Source organism: Aethalodelphis obliquidens, unplaced genomic scaffold (assembly GCF_003676395.1).
Source record: "Aethalodelphis obliquidens isolate GAN/ISIS:26980383/991018 unplaced genomic scaffold, ASM367639v1 scaffold9, whole genome shotgun sequence".
Classification (NCBI taxonomy): Eukaryota; Metazoa; Chordata; class Mammalia; order Artiodactyla; family Delphinidae; genus Aethalodelphis; species Aethalodelphis obliquidens.
The window spans coordinates 7955265-7975366 of NW_020837953.1; the positions used below are offsets into that span (position 1 = coordinate 7955265).

The 20102-nt window shown below is 41.7% G+C and overlaps 1 protein-coding gene and 1 long non-coding RNA gene across 5 annotated transcripts in view; one reads left to right on the forward strand and one right to left on the reverse strand.

The window, feature by feature from the left end:
- Positions 1 to 8606: 8606 nt before the first annotated feature.
- On the reverse strand, positions 8607 to 9721 carry LOC113622383 (uncharacterized). Its single transcript, XR_003433499.1, has 2 exons — positions 9139 to 9721; positions 8607 to 8742 (listed from the first exon to the last, which is right to left on the reverse strand). It is a non-coding gene; the product is annotated as an uncharacterized LOC113622383 (long non-coding RNA).
- Positions 9722 to 12813: 3092 nt separating this feature from the next.
- YIPF1 (Yip1 domain family member 1) overlaps positions 12814 to 20102 on the forward strand; it is a 35101-nt gene continuing 27812 nt past the window's right edge. Inside the window, exons 1-4 of one of the 4 annotated variants that reach the window (XM_027108474.1) lie at positions 12830 to 12976; positions 13263 to 13335; positions 13708 to 13786; positions 17839 to 18002. In XM_027108474.1, the coding sequence (XP_026964275.1) occupies positions 13756 to 13786; positions 17839 to 18002 (195 nt within the window). In that variant the 5' untranslated portion in view covers positions 12830 to 12976; positions 13263 to 13335; positions 13708 to 13755. Of the gene's footprint in view, positions 12977 to 13262; positions 13336 to 13707; positions 13787 to 17838; positions 18003 to 20102 lie in introns of all 4 variants that reach the window. The other 3 variants (XM_027108476.1, XM_027108475.1, XM_027108473.1) reach the window with 3 other exon arrangements.

A 20102-nucleotide genomic window follows, 5' to 3' on the forward strand; every position in this document is an offset into this window, starting at 1 on the left:
CTGTGTGAGGTTTTTTCATGGACTTGTTTTCAACTCATGTGGGTAAATAGCAAGGAACAGTTGCTGGATCTTATAGTAAGAGCATGGTTAGTTTTGTAAGAAGCTGCCAAACTCTCTTCTAAAGTGGCTGCACCATTCTATATTCCCACCATCAATGAATGAGAGTTCCTGTTGCTCCACATCCTCACCAGCATTTGATGGTGTCTGTGTTCTGAAATTTGGCCATTCTAAGAGGTACGTAATGGTATCCCACTTGTTTTAATTTGCAATTCCCTAGTGGCATATGATGTTAAGCATCTTTTTATATATTTATTTGCCATCTGTATATCTTCTTTGGTGAAGTGTCTGTTCCAATCTTTTGCTCATTTTTAAATCAGATTATTCTTTTTTTAATCGTTGAGTTTTAAGAGTTCTTTGTTTACATTAGATAGCAGTCCTTTATCAGCTACGTCTTTTGCAAATATTTTCTCCCAGTCTGTAGCTTGTCTTATCAGCCTCTTGACAGTGTCTTTTTCAGAGCAGATGTTTTTAATTTTAATGACGTCCAACTTATCGATTCTTTTTGCATGAATTGTGACTTTGGTGTTGTATCTAAAAGTCATCACCAAACTCAAGGTCATCTAGTTTTTCTCCTGTGTTATCTGCAAGTTTTATGGTTTTGTGTTTTATATTTAGGTCTAAGATCCATTTCAAGTTAATATTTGTGAACGGTGTAAGGTCTGTGCCTAGATTCATTTTTCTTGCATGTGGCTGTCTGGTTGCTCCAGAACCATTTGTCAAAGAGACTTTCTTTTCTCCTTTGTATTGCCTTTGTTCCTTTGTCAAAGATTACATGGCTATATTTGTGTGGGTCTGTTTCTGGACTCTCTCTTCTTTCCATTGATCTATTTGTCTATTCTTTTGCCAATATCGTACTCTCTTGATTACTATATCTTTAAATTAAGTCTTGAAGTCAAGTCATGTCAGTCTTTCAGCTTTGTTCTTCTCCTTCAGTATTGTGCTAGCTATTCTGGGTCTTTTGTCTCTTTGTATAAACTTTGAAATCAGTTTGTCAATATGCACAAAATAACTTGCTTGGATTTCGGTCAGTATTGTGTTGACTCTATAGATTAAGTTAGGAAGAACTGGCTCTTCCTATTCATGAACATGGAATATCTCTCCATTTATTTAGCTCTTCCTAGATTTCTTTTATCAGAGTTTTATAGGTGTCCTTGTATAGATCTTCTACATATTTTGTTAGATTTATACCTAAGTATTTCAGTGTGGGGGGTGCTAATGTAAATGGTATTATGATTTTAAATTTCAGATTCCAATTGTTCATTGCTGGTATATAGGAAAGCAATTGACTTTTGTGCATTAGCCTTGTATCATTCAAACTTGCTATAATCACTTATTAGTTCCAGTAGTTTTTTGGTCAATTCATTCAGATTTTCTTTTTTCTTTTTTTTAAATTTATTTATTTTATTTATTTTTGGCTGTGTTGGGTCTTCGTTGCTGCACGCGGGCTTTCTCTAATTGCGGCGACTGGGGGCTACTCTTCGTTGCGGTGCGCAGGCTTTTCATTGTGGTGGTTTCTCTTGTTACGGAGCATGGGTTCTAGGCACGCTGGCTTCAGTACTTGCAGCATGCGGGCACAGTAGTTGTGGCTCGCCAGTTCTAGAGCACAGGCTCAGTAGTTGTGGTGCACGGGGTTAGTTGCTCCGCAGCATGTGGGATCTTCCTGGACCAGGGCTCAAACTTGTGTCCCCTGCATTGGCAGGTGGATTCTCAACCACTGTGCCACCAGGGAAGCCCCATTCAGATTTTCTACATAAACAATTGTGTAATCTATGAGCAAAGAAAGCTTTATTTATTTCTTCCCGATCTGTATACACTTATTTCCTTTTCATACTTCCAGTATGATGTTGAAAGAGTGGTGAGAGGGGATATTGGAAGAGATTACTGAGAGGACATGACCACTGGTTAACCTGTAAGCTGGACTTGGGCAATCAGAAGCTCCTCACCTCCTCCCCTGTCTTTGGAATGTGTGTTCTGCTTGCCTTCCCCATGCTAGAAGCTACCCAAGTATGCAGGCTGAGATAGTAATGTGATGTTGAGACCATCTGGATGGTATATATGACTGAACCCAGTTAAGTCCTCTGTATAAACTTTTAAGATAATGGTGGGTGTGTTCAGAGATCTACTTGTCTTGTGGCTGCCCAAGACAAGCCTCGTAAATCCCCTTGCTTATTTAAAACGCCATCCTGCCACCTACCAATCTGGAGTGATTCACCTCTTTCTTTGGTCTCTCCCTGCCTTCCATGTAAGGGGGCCAGTTTACAAACCATCAGGGTATATTCTTGCCTTATTCCTGATCTTAGCAGGAGAGCTTCTAGTTATAACATCATTAAGTATGATGTTAGCTGTAGGTTTTTTGTAGACGTTCTTTATCAACTTGAGGAAGTTCCCCCTTTATTCCTAGTTTGCTGAGAATTTTTATAATTAAGGGGTGTTGAATTTTGTCAAATGCTTTTTCTGCATGTATTGATATGATCATGTGATTCTTATTCTTTAGGCTTTTTATGTAATGGATTACAGTAATTGATTTTTTAATGTTGAGCCAGCTTTATATATCTGGAATAAATCTCACTTGGTCATGATATATAATATTTTTTATCATTGTTGGATGCAATTTGCTAATATTTTGTTGAGGATGTTTGCATCTATATTCATGAAAGATATTGGCCTCTAATTTTCTTCTCTTGTAATGTCTTTGTCTGGTTTTGATATTAGGGTAATGCTGGCTTCACAGAATGAGTTAGGAAGTATTCCCTCTCCTTCTAATTTCTGGATGAGATTGTAGAAAACTGGCATAATTTCTTCCTTAATTGTTTGGTAGAATTCACCAGTGAACCTATCTGAGCCTGTACTTTTTCTGTTTTGGAAGGTTATTAATTATTTATTCAAATTCTTTAATCAGATACAGGCCTATTCAGATTGTTTATTTCTTCTGGTGTAAGTTTACACAGATTGTGTCTTTCAAAGAATTGGTCCATTTTACTATGTTATCACATGTGTGGGTATAGAATTATTAGTATCCCTTTATTATCCTTTTAATATCCATGGGATTGGTAGTGATGTCCCTCTTTCATTTCTGATACTAGAAACTTGCATCTTCTTTCTTTTTTTCTTACTTAGCCTGGTTTATCAATTTTATTCATCTTTTCAAAGAACCAGCTTTTGGTTCATGGATCTTCTCTATTGATTTCCTGTTTTCAGTTTCATTGATTTCTGCTCTAATTTTAATTTATTTTCTTCTGACTACTTTGAATTTAATTTTCTCTTCTTTTTCCAAATTGCTAAGGTGGAAGCTTAGATTATTGATTTTAGATTTCTCTCTCTTTCTTCTTCTTCTTTTTTTTTTTTTTTTTTTTTTTTTGCAGTATGCGGGCCTCTCCCGTTGTGGAGCACAGGCTCCGGACGCACAGGCTCAGCGGCCATGGCTCATGGGCCCAGCCGCTCCGCGGCATGTGGGATCTTCCCGGACCAGAGCATGAACCCGTGTCCCCTGCATCAGCAGGCGGACTTGCGCCACCAGGGAAGCCCTCTTCTTTTTTTTTTTTTTTTTGGCTATACTGCACTGTTCGTGGGATCTCAGTTCCCCGACCAGGGATTGAACCCGGGCCTTTCTTTTCTAATATATGCTTTCAACGCTATTAATTTCCTTGTAGGTACTACTTCTGCTGCATCTCACAAATGTTGTTAAGTTGTATTTTCATTTTCATTTAGTTCAAAATATTTCTTAATTTATCTTGAGGTTTCTTATTTGGCCCTGTGTTATTTAGAAGTGTTTTGTTTAATCTACAAGTATTCTGGAGTTTTCCAAGTATTTTTCTGTTATTGATTTCTAGTTTGATTCCACTGTGGTCTGACAGCATATATTGTATGATTTCTGATTTATGTTTGTTTTGTTAAGGTATGTTTTATGGCTTCAAATGTTGTCTATCTTGGTGAATGTTCCATGTAAGCTCGAGAAGAATGTGTATTCCACTGTTGTTGGGTGAAGTGGTCTATAGATGTTAATTACATCCAGTTGACCAATGGTGCTGTTGAATTCTCCTACGTCTTTTCTGATTTTCTGCCTGCTAGGTCCATCCATTTCTGACAGAGGGGTATTAAAGTCTCCAACTATAAGAGTGGATTTGTCTATTTCTCCTTTCAGTTCTATCAGTTTTTGCCTCATGTATTTTGATGCTCTGTTGTTAGGCACATACACATTAAAGCTTATGCCTTCTTGGAGAATTGACCCCTTTATCATTATAAAATGTCTTTATCCCTGACAATTTTCCTTGCTCTGAAGTTTGCTCTGTCTGAAAGTAATATAGTCATTCCAGCTCTCTTTTGATTAGTGTTAGCATAGTGTATCTTCTTCTATTCCCTTACCTTTGTTTTTGGAAAGAGTTGTTATGTAAAGTTATTAGAACTATATGATCTACATCTGCAATCACTGGGCCTATTACTTTTTTATTTTTGTTTTTTTATTGTGATAAAATACACATAACATAAAATTTACCATTATAACCATTTTTAAGTGTATAGTTCAGTGGCATTAAGAACATCCACATTGTTGTGCAGCCATCACCATAACTCTTTTCATCTTGTAAAACTGAAATGATACTCATTAAACAATAATCCTCCATTCCCTCCTCCTGCTAGCTCCTAGCAACCACAATTACATTTTCTGTCTTTATGATTTTTGACTACTGTAAATACTTAATATAAGTGGAATTATACAGTACTTGTCTGTTTATGACTGTCTTATTTCACTTAGCATAGTCCTCAAGTTTCTTCCATGTGTAGCATACTGTGAAATTTCCTTCTTTCTTAAGGATGAATAGTATTCCATTGTATGTATATAAAACATTTTTCTGGGTTTCCCTGGTGGCGCAGTGGTTGCGAGTCCGCCTGCCGATGCAGGGGACACGGGTTCGTGCCCCGGTCCAAGAAGATCCCACATGCCGCGGAGCTGCTAGGCCCGTGAGCCATGGCCACTGAGCCTGCGCGTCCGGAGCCTGTGCTCCGCAAACAAACAAACAAACAAACAAAAAACATTTTGCTTATCCCTTCATCTGTTGATGGACATTTGGGTTCCTTTCACATTTTAGCTACCGTGAAAACCTGCTTTCCTTCTGGGAATTTAGAATTTAGGTACATGCTAGACAGAGGATGACTATGTGACTAGCCCCCAGTAGAAACCTTGGGCATTGTTCTCTGATGAGATTCCCTGGTAGACGATATTTCACCCATGTTGTCACAGCTTGTTGCTGGAAGAGTTAAGTGTATCCTGTGTGACTCCACTGGGAGAGAACCCTTGGAAGCTTATGCCAGGTTTTCCCTGGACTTTGGCCCCATGTGCCTTTTCCCTTTGCTGATTTTCTCTTGTATCCTTTCACTGTTAAAGCATAGCTATGAGTATGACTATAAGTTCTCTGAGACCTCCTACAAATCATTGGACCTTGGGGTGGACCTCTGATACACCATGTTACACAGGCTGCCCATAAATATTTCAAAACTCCAGTAATTCTGTTATTTTCAGCAGTACATCAACCATCACTTTGGAAGCTGACAATTGTTTAGAATACAAAGTAGTTATAAATATGTATAACTGAAATCTAAAAAGTGGTTAAATATGTTTTACCCTTCCTTTCCAGTTGCAGATATGTGTTGGGAGTTGGGATTCTTGGTGCTATAACATCAAAACCAAAGGAAAGAATCATTTTATTATTCTAGAAACTAATCCTTATTTTAAATGAAGAGGCAATGAGTTTAATATACATATCTTCATTACTGATTGATCATAAGTTATTCCTTTATTCTCACTGAAAAACTTTTCAGGTATGTATTTGTATAAATCAATTCATTATTACTTTTATATCTTATTGTTTATTTTCTTAATTTTTAATAACTTTGATTTTCATTTTATTTATTATTACGGTTACATTCTATTACTGGCAAGAGATCATGGTTTTCCATTTCATGGAGTCAATAGAAGTTTCTCTTCAAAACAAATGTGTTTAAGTTTTAAAAGTGACCTTACAAAACCTTAAAAAGAAAGAAGGAAAAGGGGGATCAATAGCAAAATTGCAATAAGTAAATATAGATGATGGTATACGGGATTTCATTATATTGTTCGTTACTTTTTTGTGCATGCTTGGAATTCTGAGTACTAGAAAGGTTAGTTGAGAATTTCATTTCTGGCAGTACGTCAAACTTTTGCTCACTAAGCAGTTAGCTTTTCCATGAAATAACTATTTAACGTACTGCTTTCATAAGAGTTAAGGGAATACCTCCAAGCATTCACACATATGTATATACATAAACATAAATAATATCATTGGGTAAAACCAAAGTAGGGAACTGGGCAAAATAGTCCTGGGCAAATAGAAAAGTTAGAGCAGCCCTGATAGGCACCAATATCAGCTCTGTGGTTGTGAAACTAAGCCCTGAATCAGCTGTAGAATAGGAGAGCTGACTGAGATTCCTGTATTAAGATGGAAACTCCTCAAAGGATATGGAAGTGGTCCCCTATCAGCAGTGACTCCTGGCTTCTGGAAGATGCAATAGCAACTCCTCTCTGAAGAGGTATCGCCTGTATCTTGGTGTCAAAAATGACCATGTACTTTTGATAAAAGAGCCAAATAGGACTTTTTAGAAAAGACAAAATATTTAGATATTGAGGATTCACATAGATTAGGGTGAAACTAATATGAGCTCACAAAGATTATCAACACACAAGAAACAAACCACCATGAGTGAGAATCAGCAGAAACAACGTTCAGATCCTCAAGAATTTCAGACATTGGAATTATCAATAAGACTATTTAAATAGCTATAACTATGTATTAAAGGTTTAAAGCACTCATAGGCGCCAGGGCACCCTGACAGCAAAGATCAGCTTCCACCAGGAAGCTATTAAATCATTTGCCTTCCTGGATTAAAACAAAAAAGCATTAATAGGCTACCCAAAATGATTTTTAAAAGAGTCAAATAGAAGTTTTAGGAAACAAATACACAATTGTTGAATTAAAGACTGGGGGGAGGGCATCCTGGTGGCACAGTGGTTAAGAATCCGCCTGCCAATGCAGGGGACACAGGTTCGAGTCCTGGTCCGGGAAGATCCCACATGCCGCTGGGCAACAGAGCCCATGTGCCACAACTATTGAGCCTGCGCTCTAGAGCCTGTGAGCCACAGCTACTGAAACCTGCATGCCTAGAGCCTGTGCTCCACAACAAGAGGAGCCACAGCAATGAGAAGCCTGCACACCACAATGAAAAGAGGCCCCCACTCGCCGCAACTAGAGGAAGCGCGCGTGCAGCAACAAAGACCCAACGCAGCCAAAAATATATTTTAAAAATTAAAATAAAATAAAATAAAATAAATAAAGATGGGGGGAATGTGTTAAATAAGAGATTAGGAGCCACTTGTTCAATAGAGTATTATATATATATATATATATATATATACACATATATAAATATATATAAATAAGCTTAAAAAGCAAACAGGAAAAAATAAATAAAATGAGTTAAAAGCAACAACCAAGATAAAATAAAATGGATGTATAACTTTGAACTAGCAAGAAAAAAATAGCTAGTGAAAGAAGGGAAAGAACATGAAAAGATGCTCAACATCACTAATCATTAGAGAAATGCAAATCAAAACCACAATGAGGTATCACCTCACACCAGTCAGAATGGCCATCATCAAAAAATCTAGAAACAATAAATGCTGGAGAGGGTGTGGAGAAAAGGGAACCCTCTTGCACTGTTGGTGGGAATGTAAATTGATACAGCCACTATGGAGAACAGTATGGAGGTTCCTTAAAAAACTACAAATAGAACTACCATATGATCCAGCAATCCCACTACTGGGCATATACCCTGAGAAAACCATAATTCAGAAAGATTCATGTACCAAAATGTTCACTGCAGCTCTATTTACAATAGCCAGGACATGGAAGCAACCTAAGTGTCCATCGACAGATGAATGGATAAAGAAGATGTGGCACATATATACAATGGAATATTACTCAGCCATAAAAAGAAATGAAATTGAGTTATTTGTAGTGAGGTGGATGGACCTACATTTTGTCATACAGAGTGAAGTAAGTCAGAAAGAAAAACAAATACCATATGCTAACACATATATATGGAATCTAAAAAAGTAGTACTGGTGAACCTAGTGGTGGCGCAGGAATAAAGACACAGAGTAGAGAACGGACTTGAGGACAGGTGGCGGGGGTGGAGAGGAAGTTGGGACGAAGTGAGAGAGTAGCACTGACATATATACACTTCCAAATGTAAAATGGATGGCTAGTGGGAAGCTGCTGCATAGCACAGGGAGATCAGCTCGGTGCTTTGTGACAACCTAGAGGGGTGGGATAAAGGAGGCTCAAGAGGGAGGAGAAATGGGGATATATGTATACATATAGTTGATTCACTTTGTTGTACAGCAGAAACTAACACAACAATGTAAAGCAATTATACTCCAATAAAGATACAAAAAAAAGGTAAAGAAGATATAAAGAAGTAATTAATGTGAAAAAGATGACTGAAATATCTATATATAAAAATAAATGCATTTAATGTAAGTGAATTAGCAGCACTTCTGGAATAGAAGAATAAGAATCTCTGAAAACCCACTCCTTCATAAAAGCATGAGAACACTGGCAAAAATTGTCAAAATCAACTTCTTTCGGTATTCTGTAAATTAATCAAAAAAAGGTTTGTGATAATCAGAGAAGTGTCTATTCAATAAAAACAGCTGAATCTTAGTAAGAACAGTGAGCTTTGTGGTGTTCTAAGTTGCTCTAGCCCCATTCCCCTCTCCCCGCTCCAAGGTAGCCTTGAAAAACAACAGCTTCACAACCATGGTTGTTGCAAAAATTAGCAATTTAGTAACCACTGGAAGGGGAAGAATAGGTTTGGAGCTCTTCAAAAAGTCCCATTCACAGACAATTGTCATTATGTGACTTGTCTGACATCTCCTTTGGAAAGCTCCATTCTCAGGTCTTGGTTTTATTTGACCTGACTCAGAGCTCACGCTATAAAAACAGGGCATTTGCCAAAATAATCAGTGGCAGTTCTCTAACATTGCACCTGAGACGATGATGCAAAGGCCAGCAGCCTTCTTCTCCCTGGGATGGGCGTCACTCAGCAGGTGTTGGAGACACTTTCTGGAGCATGGCTCAGCTGTGGGGTCACCAGCTTTCCCCTGTGGAAAGCCAGGGGACTCTGTCAGGATCACATGCAGCATCTAACAAGGCTCATACTTTTCAGACTGTCCCCTCCACCCCCATCCCTGTCCATTAAAGCAAGGCTTGCTCCTCTGCTGCTCTTCCTCCCGCATTCTTCCCCCATTCTATCTAGGTGAGGGTGGGGTGGGTTCTGTCTCACCGGTTCATTCCCCTCGCAGAGCAGTTAGAGCTCTAATTAGTATCATCAGCTGGGCTCACCTTCCTTACCATAGTTGGACAGATGAGTTAAGGAAATATGAACATTTTGAGCTCAGAGTTTTTCAACCTTGACACCATCGACATTTTCAACTAGATAATTCTTTGTTGAGAAGGGCTATCCTGTGCATTGTAGGACGTTTAGAAGCAGCCTGGCCAGTAGCACCTCACAAGTCATGACAATCAAAAATGCCTTCATAAGTCAGGCAGAGAAAGACAAATATCATGATATCACTTATCTGTGGACTCTAAAAAAATGGTATAAATGGACTTATTTACAAAACAGAAACAGACTCACAGATTTTGAAAACAACCTTATGGTTACCAAAGGGGAAACGTGCAGGGGAGGGATAAATTAGGAGCTTGGGATTAACATACACACACTACTATATATAAAATAGATAACCAACAAGGACCTACTGTTTAGCACAGGGAACTCTACTCAATATTCTGTAATAACCTATATGGGGAAAGAATCTGAAAAAGATGAATATATATATATATATATATATATATATATATATGTAGCTGAATCACTTTGCTGTACACCTGAAACCAACACAACATTGTAAATCAACTATACTCCAATAAAATTATTTTTTTTAGAGTGAATGATGGTTTTTATTTTTTTCTTGCTGCTTTGGGTCTTCGCTGATGCACGCGGGCCTTCTCTAGTTGCCATGAGTGGGGGCTACTCTTCGCTGCAGTGCGTGGGATTCTCATCCTGCAGAGGATGGGCCCTAGAGGGTACAGGCTTCAGCAGTTGCGGCGTGTGGGCTCTAGAGTGCAGGATCAGTAGTTGTGGCGCACGGGCTTTGTTTCTCCACAGCATGTGGGATCTTCCCCGACCAGGGATCGAACCCGTGTCCCCTGCACTGGCAGGTGGATTCCTAAACACTGCACCACCAGGGAAATCCCAATAAAATTCTTTAAAAAAAAATGTCTTCACATATTGCCAAACATCCCTGGGAGCAAAATAGTCCCCAGTTGAGAATTGCTGTTTTAGTTAAACCGGTATAGTTATCTTTGATTCTTGTCTTGTTTTGAGCCAAAACTTACATATCATTATAATTAATATATCAATAAAACTTTTACTTCTGTTTCCAAGAGAAGAAATATATAGTCTAGGTGTTATCACTGCCCCGCCCCCCTGGCCTGACACACACACACATATCACTAGCAATGGGGTTGTTGTTGCCATCTGACTGGTGAGGAGTCTGGTTCCAAAATTCCATCCTGAGGGCTGCTTTCTGGGGCCACTCTTGACCAACATGACAGTGTGGGTTCCTCATCTCATGTGAGTACTTTATTGGCAAGTGTGAGTCCAAGGATCAGGAGTGAAGGACAGGAGTTGTAAAACAGAGGAGAAAGGAGAGCTATTGCAAGGGTGAATTGCAATGCAATGGTGGAGGGGAGGAAGGAGAACCAGTGCAAGGGTGCAATTCTTTGTTGAGGGTGCTCTACAAAGAATTATCTAGTCAAATTGGCCACTTCCAAAGGCATTTGGTCGTTTGATCCTGCAAGACAGTTTGAAAGCTGTATGAAATATCTGAGGAGAGTCTGAGGGGAAAAAGAGAGAAGCATGTATTCATCAGTTACTGACTCCATCGGTCAAAGATTTGTCCCATGAGGCATTGACCGCTCCCCACTTCCGCACTTCTGGCTTGCACCTGTCCCAGTGCTGAACGGTTCCAGCAGTCCCATAATCCCAAGGTATCAAGACACAAGCCCTGATGCAGAAAGCGAGAAGCCCGAGTTATGGACTTGAGGTGAAGCTCACTTAGGTTACAGCTGCTGAAGCTGGAATAAGATCAGTGGTGGTGAAATAAGCAGCTGATGAAGCCAAGAGGATCTGCCATGGGGCATAAGAAGTGTTTGATACATTTGCACACCGAATTCGTGTGTTGCAATTCATTCCTGGTACACATTCAACCAAAGTACCCTGCACATACACACGCTAACTTCAGCTTTCTCTTTTTTTTTTTTTTTTTTTTTAGCGTTACGCGGGCCTCTCACTCTTGTGGCCTCTCCCATTGCGGAGCACAGGCTCCAGACGCTCAGGCTCAGCGGCCATGGCTCACGGAGCCTAGCCGCTCCACGGCATGTGGGATCTTCCCGGACCGCGGCACGAACCCATGTACCCTGAATCGGCAGGCGGACGCTCAACCACTGCGCCACCAGGGAAGCCCCAGCTTTCTCTTTATAAAATGAGGATAATCACCTCAAGCTTGCTGGATTGTTCTGAGAATTAGAGATCTGCACGTATAAAGCCTGATCACAATGTCAGTTCAATAAATACGCTCCGTATGTGTGTAACTATTTTATTAGTCAGATGTAATAAGCCATTCCGATTGACCATAGGGCCCAGTGTAGTGAGGCCAAAGTCAAAGGTTCCACCTTGTGTAGGCAGTGAATTTGGCTTATGCTGCTCAGACAGCCAGAACTTGATCGCTCTACAGTTAACCTTCAGTGAGCAACTATCGTGTCCCTGGTTCTGGGCTGCCTTGAGGACCTGGAGACCAGAGTCATTCCTGATCCTTCCCGCCAAAGCACTCCCACGCCGGCAAAGATAGGCAAACAATAACAACTGCCATGGTTTAAGCAAGCACAGGGGACTATGGGAGCAAAAGAAGTCCTGGGAGGCGAAGGCAGGCTTTCCCTAGGAGGAGGGAAGGGTACCGACATCTGGAGGGTTGTGTAGGTGATAACCAAGCAAAGACTGGCGGCGGGGCAAAATGTTTCTCACCGGCTCACTCAGTGCAACTTCACCGTCGTTTACTGGGCCCCTGCTATAGTCAAGGTGGTGGTCAGATGCCGAGGCGGGGACAGAGCGGGGAGCGAGGCCAATCTCCAGTCACCCCTCACTGCTCCAAGGGCATAAGGTAGACCGTCGCAGGAGTGAAGGAACAAATTACCTCACTTACGGGGGTGTCCCTAGGAACAGACATCATCCTTCCCTAGATCACTGATTCAACACTCAAAAACTAATTGACTCGTTCTCCCTCACTGGTTAATTAAATTTTTATGGCCAAAAAAGAATGGGGGGATTGATGACATTTTTTTCTTTTCACAATCGTCTTCCGTTACGCTACTTTATATTTCAATAAGAAAAGAGGTATAACCAAACATAAAGTAAACCCAGAATTCTCTGCGCCCCCCCACCCCCGGAGCGAGGTGAGCCAAGGCGGACCCTCTCACGTCCCCACCGGTCCGCCCAGCGCCACCTGCCTCTTTAAGAGCCGAAGCCTAGCCCTTCGAGGGGCCGCAGACGAAGCGAGCTTCGGTACAGTTGCCCGCAGAGGTCTCGGGAAGCGGCGTCTCCGGGAGGTGCTGTCTTTTTAAGGAGGCGGGGCTCTACCCGGAGGAGGTGGAGAAGGTCTGCCCCTCGGATCTCCGGTTTCCGGCAACTCGGCGGGACCGGAGCCTGCTCGCAGAATTTGAGGTCCGAGGCTTCCTCGCACCAGCTGGACGCCGAGCCCCGCGAGGTGAGGTGGCGGGGTCTGTGGGGCCGGCCCGGGACTGAGGGAGCTCGGGATCTCCTGCCCACCCGGGCCGCTGCGGCCCAGCTTCTCCTCCTAAAACACTGTCCGTGGTTCTTGGGTAGCTCTTTCCCAGACCGTCCTGGACTCACGGTGCCCCAGGCTGTAGGGTCCCCATCACTCCAGCGCCTACTAATTGCTTCGCTATGCACTAAGCGCCTTACACTTACTTGCCTCAGTTAATGGCACCCAGTATCGTGTGAGTAGGTACAATTATGAACCCATTTTACAGATGAGAACATTGAGGCCCCCCAGGAGCCCACAGTGTTACGGCCAGAAGCAGCAGAATCGGGAATCAAACCCAGGTCTGTTCGACTCCAGAGCCTGTGCCCTTAACCACTGGCTAGGCTGACAGCCTTTGCTCTCCACTGCCCTCATAGCCACCTCTCTCAAACCCCAGCCTCCCCTTCCTCATTCTTCCATCTCCAGGCTGCACCTGGCCCTTAAACACCCACACAGTGAGACTGCATGGAACCAATGGAGCCCCCCACCATTAGTTTTTTTTTTATAACGGTTTTAATAGTATCTGATGCTAAATGGTTATCTTTATATAAACCTATCGGATCCCACTAAAAAAGGACGCAAGGAAAAGCAATACCATTTCTAATGCTGAAATAAGATTCGTTTGTAGATTTTTTAATGTTATCGTGTGAAATTTATTTATTTTTCCTTTTTAGACCTCTGTAAATTATCTTCCTAATAATTGGGAGAAGACCCTTGGCTGAATGGCAGCTGTAGATGACTTGCAGTTTGAAGGTACATCCGTTGGGTGCCCACCTTTTATGATCAGTATTTCTGCAGTCACAGCAGAATTTCCATTGCTATGCTGGTGCATGTATTAAAGAAGATTATTTCAGACATCTTGGTAGAAGAATGTTTGCCACACTCAGGTTATTCTGTTTGTTCACATCAGCTGTTCTTTTTTGCCAAACAGCCCTTCAGATTGAAAATATCATACATTTAGGGCAGTGATTACAGAAAATGTTTATAGAGTTCTTGCTTTAGTTCAACAAGCATTTATTGAGCACCTGTTTTGTGCTTAGAATTCTGCTAGATACAGGAGATCAAAAGATAAAGGAGAAGCTTTTTACACTGGTAGAGTAGATAAAAGTGTAAAAAGATAATTATAATGAAATGTGATCAGGTCATTCCTTCACTGACTCAGTAAATCTCTCATGAGTGTGACCATGAACCAGGGAATTGTTCTAGTTACCAGGGTAGAAGAGTGAACAGTTTCTTCCCTTATGAAGCTCTCAGTGTAGGGAGGGAGACATTTATTTGTTAAATGATCATTTAAATATATATCTATAAACTATGAAAGTGCTGGAGGAAAAGTTCATAACTCACAACCCAGAGCCTGACCAAGCTGGGGATTGACGAACGCTCATTTGCCTTGTAAACACTTGTATAGTATTTCCTAAATGGCAGGCAGTGTTCTAAGTGCTTTACAAATATTTACTCATTTACTCCTTATGTCAACTTTATGACATAGTTATTTTATTCTCCCTATTTTACCAATGAGGAAACTGAAGCACAGGAAAATTAAGTCATTTGCTTAAAGGTTATAGTAAGTGGTAAAGCTGGGTTTGAACCCAGGCATCACAACATACGCTATCTTACTACTATCTAAGGAAGAGATACGATGTTTAAAGAGAAATCCACTTCATCGGCCAATACTGTCAGTTCCATCTGCAAAATACAACCAGCATCTGACCACTTCTCGCCACCTCTACCGCTATCCCACCGTGCTCAAGGTCACCATCACCTTATGTCTGGATTATAGCCCTTACCTTCCTTCAGGTCTTCCTGCATCCTCCCTTACCCCCCTACAGTCTGTATTTTGCAGCCAGAGTAGACCTTTAAAACCAAGTCAGATCACGTCATTCCTTCTAAAACTTCCAGTGGCTCCCGTCTCACTAGGAGTGGAAGGCAGAGCCCTTTCTGTGCTTAGGAGGCCCTACATGATCCAGGCCTCCACTGCCTCTGATTTCATCTCCTGCTACTCTAGCCCTTTCTCTCTGCCTACCCACATGGGCCTCATCACTGTCCCTCCTAGATGCCAGGTACACTAACAGCTTAGGGCTTTTGAGCCATCCTTCTGTTTGGGACATTCTTAGTCCAGATAGCCACATGGCTTGTTCCCTTGCTCTGCTTAAATCTCACTTCATTCCAGAGGCCTTCCTTGGTCATCCTATCTGGGAGTACAGTGCAAGAAAGTTCAAGTGTAAAGAACAGCACGTGCAGAGTACTTGAGAAGGGAGGAAGTCTGTTTCATTTTCTTTCCCAAGGAATTAAAAGAAGGCCAGAGTACCAGAGCACAGATGGTGGGGGAGGCCTGTCACAAGGTGAGGTTTGAGAGGAAGCAGGAGCCAAGTCACACAGGACTTTCTACACCATGTTAAAGACTTGGCTCTTTAGAAAAGAACACAGGGTGCTGTGGGGGTCGTGGAAAGCTTCTCCGAGGAAAAATGGTAGTGTTAAATGAAAACGTGAAGGTCAGGGCCCTGCAGGTGGGAGACATTGTGTCAGGAAAGGAACAGAGGCAAAACATAGCGTAGGATGTAGAAGCAGATAGTGTTGGTGGCAGAAATAAGAAACATACCAGTCTTGCCCTCAAGGCACTGAGATGGACAAGAATAACTAATACAGAGCAGAATATGTGAATAGTCATGTGCGAGGTACACACATCCTACATTAAAATCAGACTTTCCACCTGCTGTTCTTCACACACGGAACACATTTTCTGTCTTCTGGGTCTTGCTCATCCCATACGCTTTGCCTGAGATGCCATCCCCACTGCTTCTGGCCATCCTTCTCATACGGCATCTTTTCCAAGTAGCCTTTCCTAATCCCATCAACTAGATGAGTTATCATCTCTTGAACCTCTTTGGACTTGATACCTCTAAAGTGACACTCTCTGTTCCTCCTTCTGGCATGTCATTTCCCCTGGTAAACTACTGTTTTTAAAATATGAAACTTAAATATATCTTCCCTGGACTGATTCCCTCAGGCAAAGTTATAACCATCTTTTTAAATGTCAGTGCCCTGTCCAGTCAGTAAATGATAGCAATAACAGTATTTATTATCTCATATCATCCTCAGAATCTCTCTGCGAGATAAGTATTGTCTACTTTTTATAGTTGAAGAAACAGAGACTCAGAGATATGGAGTGATTTGCCCAAGGTCATGGAGTGCTAGAGTCTTAGCTTAAACAGAGGACCCTCTCATTCCAGAGCCTCATGCTGCCAAAACATGGGAGACTGAAGCTTGAGTAGTTGTTACGGATCAGCCACCTCATTAACTTCAGTCACTTTAATTCTCTCCATAAAACTATTTGCGTAGCTGAAAGGCAGTAAGATTGGGCTCGATTATCCAAGAGCCCCATCCTACTGCCATGATTGTAGTGTTACAGTGGTGCCCTGCTGGCCTCCTTCCTGAGTCCTGCCAAATTCCACAGCTGCCCTAAATTTTATCTAAGAGCAGCTAAATAAAGTTTGTTAGGATGCCCAGAGACAGGAAGTCACAATCATGGCTGGTGGACATGAATAGGTGAGGTTCTTTTGGAGAACAGTTTAGCAGTATGGCTCAAGAGCCTTAAAGATGGTCTGCACCCTTTGACCTGGTGATCACACTGATAGTGTTCATACTAAGGCAATAACCCCAAAAGCTTTCTCCTCACAGATGCTCCTTACAGTGTTATTTGTACTGATGAAAAACGAGAAGCACCCAAACATCCAATAACAGTGGAATAATTGTGTTAACTTGTGGTGTCTCTCTCCTACTCTTCCCACCTCCAGCTGATGAACTGTTATGTAGCCACATAACTGGTCATTTTAAAGACTGACATAATATGAAAAAAATAATTTTTTCTATAATCCCTGGCAGATGGAGCAGGGTACAACATTGTTTACATAGTACTGTCGCATCCTAAATCAGTACTTGGTACACTGTAGGCACGCAGTAAATATTTGTTGAGTGAATGATCATCGCTGGCATGAATCTACTCTATAGAGAAAAGGAAATACACCAGAAGTTAATAGTGTTTGCTTTTATGTGGATGGGACTAAGAGTGATTTTTATTCTGTTGTTTCTACTTTTTTTTTTTTTTTGCGGTACGCGCGCCTCTCACTGTCGTGGCCTCTCCCGTTGCGGAGCACAGGCTCCGGATGCGCAGGCTCAGCAGCCATGGCTCACCAGCCTAGCCGCTCCACGGCGTGTGGGATCTTCCCGGACCGGGGCACGAACCCATGTCCCCTGCATTGGCAGGCGGACTCTCAACCACTGCGCCACCAGGGAAGCCCTCTACTTTCATTTTTGTCCTCGTGTTTTCTGTAGTGATTACATAGGACTTATTGGAAAAAATAACTTCCATTAAGTTTTTTTGAACTTGAATCAAAGAAGAGAGGGTTAGATTGGTTACCTGCTACTGGCCAGGCACTCTGCTAAGGGCTTTACTTGAGTAATATTCCTAACTTTCCCAAAATTCCTGAAAATAAATATTATTCTCCCCATCGTATAGATGAGAACACTGAAGCTTATAGAGGTTAAGTTACTCAGGCTTGAATACTTAGTAAGTAACTGAGCCAGGACTAAAATTCTGGTCTGACTTCAAATTCTGTTGTTTTCATAATCATTTTTCTTTGTCAGCTTGATTTCTAGATGAGATTTTTTTTCAGAGCCTTTTGCCACTTGTCTCAGATAGGGCCTATAGCAAAGCTGAGGTTGTAACAGCTTGTCTTTAAATTAAAAGTATGGCATTTCCAGTGTGGGTAAGGTCACTGATACCCTTGTACTCTAATTGATTTCAGAATTTGGTGATACAGCTACTTCTCTAGCAGCAAACCCAGATGCCACCACAATAAGCATCGAGGATCCTGGTGAAACCCCAAAACACCAGCCAGGACCCCCAGGAGGCTCAGGGAGAGAAGAGGATGATGAGTTACTAGGAAATGATGACTCTGACAAAACTGAGGTTTGAACTTGTCTTTTAAATTGTTTTTTTCTTTTACCTTTTTTTTTAACATCTTTATTGGAGTATAATTGCTTTACAATGGTGTGTTAGTTTCTGCTTTATAACAAAGTGAATCAGCTATACACATACATATATCCCCATATCTCCTCCCTCTTGCATCTCCCTCCCACCCGCCCTATCGCATCCCTCTAGGTGGTCACAAAGCACCGAGCTGATCTCCCTGTGCTACGCAGCTGCTTCCCACTAGCTATCTATTTTACATTTGGTAGTGTATATAAGTCTATGCCACTGTCTCACTTCGTCCCAGCTTACTCTTTTAACTTTTAAGAACCTCGCTCACACATTTATTCACTGTCTCCTGTGTGCCAGGTAGAATGCCAAGCAGTGGCGACAGGAAGGTAAATCATGTAAATCAAGGTAAAACTGCCTTGGGGGAGAAACAGACAAGCAAACAGACCATTGTTACCCATGGGAAGCATGCTGGGGTTGTGGGAGCAGAGACAGGGGGGTTACAGAAGGCTTCCTGGAGGCGGTGACATTTAAACTGAATCTTGTTGAAAGAATAGGCGAACCCAGGAAGAAGGTGTGGAAGGTGATCTGGGCAAAGGGAACAGTTTTGGTGACGTCACAGAGGCATGACAGAACATGGTACAGAAAGCACATCTTCCATCTTCATGTACGTTGGGAGCAAAATATAGGTGGAGACAGGAGATGAGGCTCACAGATAGGCAAGGACTCAACCCCCTGAGTATGAATTGTATTCTGAAAACTGTTGGGAGCCGTTGAAAGATTTAAACAATATGACCAGATGCATTTAAAGATATTTAAGATACAGTGGCCCTGTGGAGTATGAGTTGGCGGGAGACGGACTAGAGGCCAGAAAACCAGGTAGGAGACTGGTGAAGTGGCCTGAACTAGAACTGGATACAGATGTGTAGCAGATGGGCTCCCTAGGACTTGGTGGAAAAGGGGTGAGGAAGAGAGGGAAGATTCTATGGAGAGTTCTAGGTTTCTGCATCCGGTTGAATCTTGAATATCAGAGCTGTTTTTGATCACAAAAATTTACCTGCATGTACACTGTTGGTGCATTCCGGAAAAACAGTATTTCTAGTAATATTTTATAAATGGATCATGATCGTGATTCACTAGAGGAGTACTCAGTTTATAGCAGTGTGTTCACAGGCTCCTGAAATAGTGGAGTGGCAAGTGCTCTTCGTGGAACTCCATGCAATATCAAAATAAGTACCAAAGTGTATGTCAGATTAAATAGCACTGTGTACTAGATATTGTGGCAAGAGCTCAGACTTAGGAGCCTGAGTTTGAATCCAGGTCTGCCCAGTAGTAATAGCTCTGTGGTCTTGGATAAGGTACTTTAATTTCCCTAAACCTGGATTTCCTCATTGGAAATATAAGAAAATAGTATACTGGCTATTGTCATCATTATCATCACAAGAGCTAATATTTATTCAGTGTTTAATAGCTGCCAGGTACCATTTAAAGTTCCTTACTTGGATCATCTCATTTAATCCTTAAAACAACGCTGTGCAAGGAACTATTCTCAGCTTCATTTTGTAAATGAGAAACCGGAGGCACAGAATTTAAGGGACTTGCCCCAGGACACACAACTGGCAGGTAGAGATGGAACTTTAAAGCAAGGCACTCTGAGTCCCTCTGTATCAGAGTAGTGTATGTTAAGTGCTTATCAAAGTCGTTGGCACCCTCAGGATACAGGAATGATTTTTAGTATAACTGAGTGTATTAATTAGTTGCGGTTCTCCAGAGAAATAGATCAATAGGATATGTATATGTAGAGAAAGAGATTTACTTTTTTTTAAATTGGTTCACATGATTGTGGATGCTTGGTGAGTCCAAAATCTGATGGAGGATGCTGGCAGGCTGGAGACTCAGGAAAGAGAATTTGAATCCAAAGGCATTGTGCTGGAGAAGTAGGAAGAGCTGATATTGCAGATGAAGTCTGAGGGCATCTGCTGGAGGAGTCCCTCTTGCTCAGGGGCTCACAGCCTTTGGTTCTCTTCAGGCCTTCACCTGATTGGCTGTGGTCCACCCACATTATGGAGGGCAATCTGCTTTATTCAAAAA